Consider the following 4,070-nt stretch of genomic DNA (forward strand, 5'->3'; position numbering starts at 1 on the left):
TTTTTTTTTTTTTTTTTTTGGGTTGGGTTGAATTGTTCGATTATTTTTTTAATTATTAAAAAATCTTAATTATCCCGTACATGTTACATTAATAACTAAAATCTCATCGACCACAAATATCAAATATTCGCAAGTCACAATGCATCACTAATATCAGTTACAAACATCAAATATTCTTAATTTTCATAATAATCTGAAAAAGTAGGATAAGGTTGGATTGGGTTGTAACCCATTATCGAACAGGTCAAGCTGACCCAACAGAAAAAATGTCAACTTATGAAATAACATGAATTTTGTCTGTTTTTTAAAAACTCATCTCGACCTAAACGGGAAAAAAAATCCAACCGAAGCTTATAATTTGAATTTGGTAGTCTGATCGAGTTCTAGAGTCATATGAACACCGCTAATGTTAACCTATTTTCCCACAAAAACCCGAAGTTGTCATCCTTTTGTTAGAGAGAGATAGAGAAAGGTGGGTGTTAATGAGAGGAAGTACAATTAATTAATGGGCAGGTGAGATTAATGGAGTTTTCTCCATCCTAACAAAGACTTTAGTGAAGCAATTAATGTGATATGTTTGCTATGTTAATGATGTTATAATTATAAACAATAAGGTTAATAATGTTTAAGCATTGGATCATGGCAAACATGATAATCTCCTTTGATTAATCACAAACAACCAACATGAAGACATGCATTGTCACTTTTGATTTTATTTCCCAACCAATAATTGACAACAACATTAATTTCTAAGATTTAGACAACATCCTATGCAAAACCATGTTCCATCACGACACTTTTTTGAATAATGTATAAATCTTGAAAACTTACATGAAATAAAATAAAATAAAAAACTAAAATTTTTAATTCGTGATCGATACTAATAAAGAACAATTGCACGTCAGTGTGCTTCTTCGTGTTCATTCCACCTCAACTGACAACCACGTTTGTTCTTCACATTCAACCTCAGTCAACAATTTCGTGTCACACGCACTATCAAGCTTTCTTCTTTTTCTAAAATCGAGAGGTCTCGGAACAACTGCATGACTAAAGTACGAGAACGTTATGGATATGCATACTTATTGAAGCACTATCATATATTAATGTTTTTGTGCATAGATGACACACGAATAGCATTATTGAGCTTTCTTCTTTTTCTAAAATCGAGATGTGAAAGCACTTCGGAACAACTGCATGACTAAAATACGAGAACCTTATCGATATGCATACTCCTTATCGATATGCATACTTATTGAAGCACTAGTGGTCTAGTAGTAGAATAGTACCCTGCCATTGTATAGACTTGGGTTCAATTCCCGGCTCTAATGAAGAATAGCAATGATGAAACTAGTGGCGTAAAGTGATAACTTGGGTTAGCCACACAATATCATCTATTATGTGCATAGATGACATGAATAGCACCATCGAGTTTTCTTTTTTTAAAATCGAGAGGTGAAAATAAAAGTTAAGCACTTCGAAACTATTGCATGACTAAAATATGCATACTAGTTGAAGCATTAGTGGTCTAGTGGTAGAATAGTACCTTGCCACGATATAGACTCGGGTTCAATTCCCGATTTGATGCATTTTTGTGATGAAGAATAGCAATGATGAAACTAGTGTGTAATGTGATAACTTGGTGTCACAATATCATTTATTGTGTGCATAGATGACACGAATAGCACTATTGGGCTTTCTTTTTCTATAATCGAGATGTGAAAGCACTTCGGAACAACTGCATGACTAAAATACGAGAACGTTATGGATATGCATACTTATTGAAACACCCTTGATGATGAAACTAGTGGCGTAAAGTGACAAATTGGGTTAGTCACAATATCATCTAGTATGTGCATAGATGACACGAATAGCACTATCAGGCTTTCTTTTTTTAAAATCGAGAGGTGAAAAAAAAAGTTAAGCACTTCGGAACTACTGCATGACTAAAATACGAGAACGTTATGGATATGCATATTAATTGAAACACTAGTGGTCTAGTGGTAGAATAGTACCCTGTCACGGTACAGACTTGGGTTTGATTCCCGGCTGGTACATCTTGTGATAAAGAATAGCAATATGATGTAGCGGTATAGACCTGCGTTTGATTCCCTGTCGACGCATCTTGTGATGAAGAATAGCAATGATGTAACTAGTGTGAATAAAATAGGACCTTGCAATGATAGATACATACATTCACGATTTTTTATCATTTCCGAAACAAACTTAAAACTTATGCTATCTTTTACTCCTTTATCTTAATTTTCAAGACCTTTGAGTTTGTGTTCGAGTTTAAGAGTTGTGTCGAGCAACGCTTCCATTGAAACGCATATTGTCATTTTCAAACCATCTTCTTTGTTCGAATCACAACACTTTTTAGGACCATCCCTTTCTTCCACATCCCTCCTTCATATTCATACATGCTGAACTCGATCTCGCCACCATTCTTGTGGTCAACCACAAAATCGCCTATCGGAATCTCGAACCATTGCCCTCGTGGCCTCTTCTCCAAATCTTCTTGATGCTCCTTCTTGCTCCCATCTGGCTTCTTAAGTCTAATGTTCACTGGAACATCCCATCCGTAGGATGGATCTGTGATCATTACCATAAATGCTGCTTCGTACAAAACTCCCGGTGAGAGCTCACATGTCTTGATCTTCCCATGGATTTGAAGCCAACATACGTTTAGAAGTTCAACGATTTCGATTGTATTGCTGCATGTTCGAGTTTATTGACGATTTAACACATCGTTACAGCAGCAAACGCCATACGAGAGACTTTTGAATGAATAAATAAAATGCATACCTCTGCTCTTCCAACGATTTCCATCTCCAATACTTACTCTCTTGGACCCAAGTTATAGAGAGAGCTCTTGGAAATAACATGAAACAGTTACTGTTCGATTCCTTATCTAACCAATATTTCTGCATTCAAAGAAATCAAAATCGAGTAGATTTTAAAATTTTTAATTTTGTATCTAATAGATTTTTTAAAACTTAATTATCTCTTAAATTCAAAAATTTTAATAGTTATTATAAATTTAAAATTTACTTTCCCTTTCAATTTTTTTTATCTTAGTATATATATTTTTCTTTCTTTACTTACTATATATAACCCTAAACCTATATATATATATATATAATAATTGTGAAAAAAATAATTAAACATTATATTATTTTTTTATTTATAAAATAAATTTATTAGAATATATAATCAATTTAATAGAAATTTATTAAAAATAAAAATTATATTCATTTTAAAAAATATATCAATATTTTATTGTTTCTAAAAAAATATATTGATATATATATATATATATATAATAAAATAAAAATAAAAAACTCTCTCGCACGAATTCAATTTGATCTTTACAAAAATAAATGAAAATTTTTGCAGGAATAAAAATTAAAATAGAAGACAAGGATGAAGACGAAAATGTCTTCTCCGTCCCCCTCCCCCTCGTCCCAGGGGCATCTCTCATTTTATCTACTTGAAATACGACATATTTATAATTTTTTTAGTTTACCATATCTATTATTTGATATTTTATTATAGATAAATATCTAGATATTTTACTTCTTTTATATCAGGTCATTTAAATATTTAGATGGAGTGGATTAAGCAAACATTCTCAATTATACTTAATTATTTCACTTGCCTTAGTTGCTTTGTTCAATAAGATCCCAGCATGGAGTTGAGCATGAAGCTTATCCAAGGAAGACCTATCCAACGCCAAGTCTGCATCTTTCAAGATAGCTTCCAAGCCATGCTCCAGCTTTACCTCTGCGCCCAAGCTTCCTCTCACCGCCTTCCCTTTGTCATGCCCATCGCTTCCTGTGGCAGCGCTTGCAGCGGCTGGCCGCTCCTGCAGCGCCTGCCCATCCTCCTCTGCCGACCACCCTGACCCCATTTCTTCAATCTCACGGTCTATTCAAAGGCTTGGGGCTTCAAAACTGGTTTTATAGCCTTCAATTCCTATTATTTTTATTATTTATTGTTTCTTTTTCAAGGGAATTAGTTCTCTTTTTTTTTTTTTTTTTTTTTTTTTTTTTTTTTTTTTTTTTTTTTTTTTT

The 4,070-nt window shown here is 33.1% G+C and overlaps 1 protein-coding gene across 1 annotated transcript; it reads right to left on the minus strand.

The window, feature by feature from the left end:
• Positions 1–2,269: 2,269 nt before the first annotated feature.
• LOC111495677 (lectin-like) lies at positions 2,270–3,930 on the minus strand. Its single transcript, XM_023145829.1, has 3 exons — positions 3,656–3,930; positions 2,803–2,921; positions 2,270–2,711 (listed from the first exon to the last, which is right to left on the minus strand). Exons 1-3 carry the CDS (start codon positions 3,905–3,907, stop codon positions 2,339–2,341), a joined length of 744 nt encoding a protein of 247 aa, XP_023001597.1. The 5' UTR covers positions 3,908–3,930; the 3' UTR covers positions 2,270–2,338.
• Between the last annotated feature and the right edge of the window lie 140 nt (positions 3,931–4,070).

Source organism: Cucurbita maxima, unplaced genomic scaffold (assembly GCF_002738345.1).
Source record: "Cucurbita maxima cultivar Rimu unplaced genomic scaffold, Cmax_1.0 Cma_Scf00021, whole genome shotgun sequence".
NCBI lineage: Eukaryota > Viridiplantae > Streptophyta > Magnoliopsida > Cucurbitales > Cucurbitaceae > Cucurbita > Cucurbita maxima.

Coding starts and splice junctions, on each gene's coding strand:
- LOC111495677 (XM_023145829.1), bottom strand. CDS start 3,907: ATGGGGTCAGGGTGGTCGGCAGAGGAGGATGGGCAGGCGCTGCAGGAG. Junction 2,922..3,655: donor TATTGAACAAAGCAACTAAG/GCAAGTGAAATA, acceptor CTTTGAATGCAG/AAATATTGGTTAGATAAGGA. Junction 2,712..2,802: donor AAATCGTTGGAAGAGCAGAG/GTATGCATTTTA, acceptor TCGAACATGCAG/CAATACAATCGAAATCGTTG.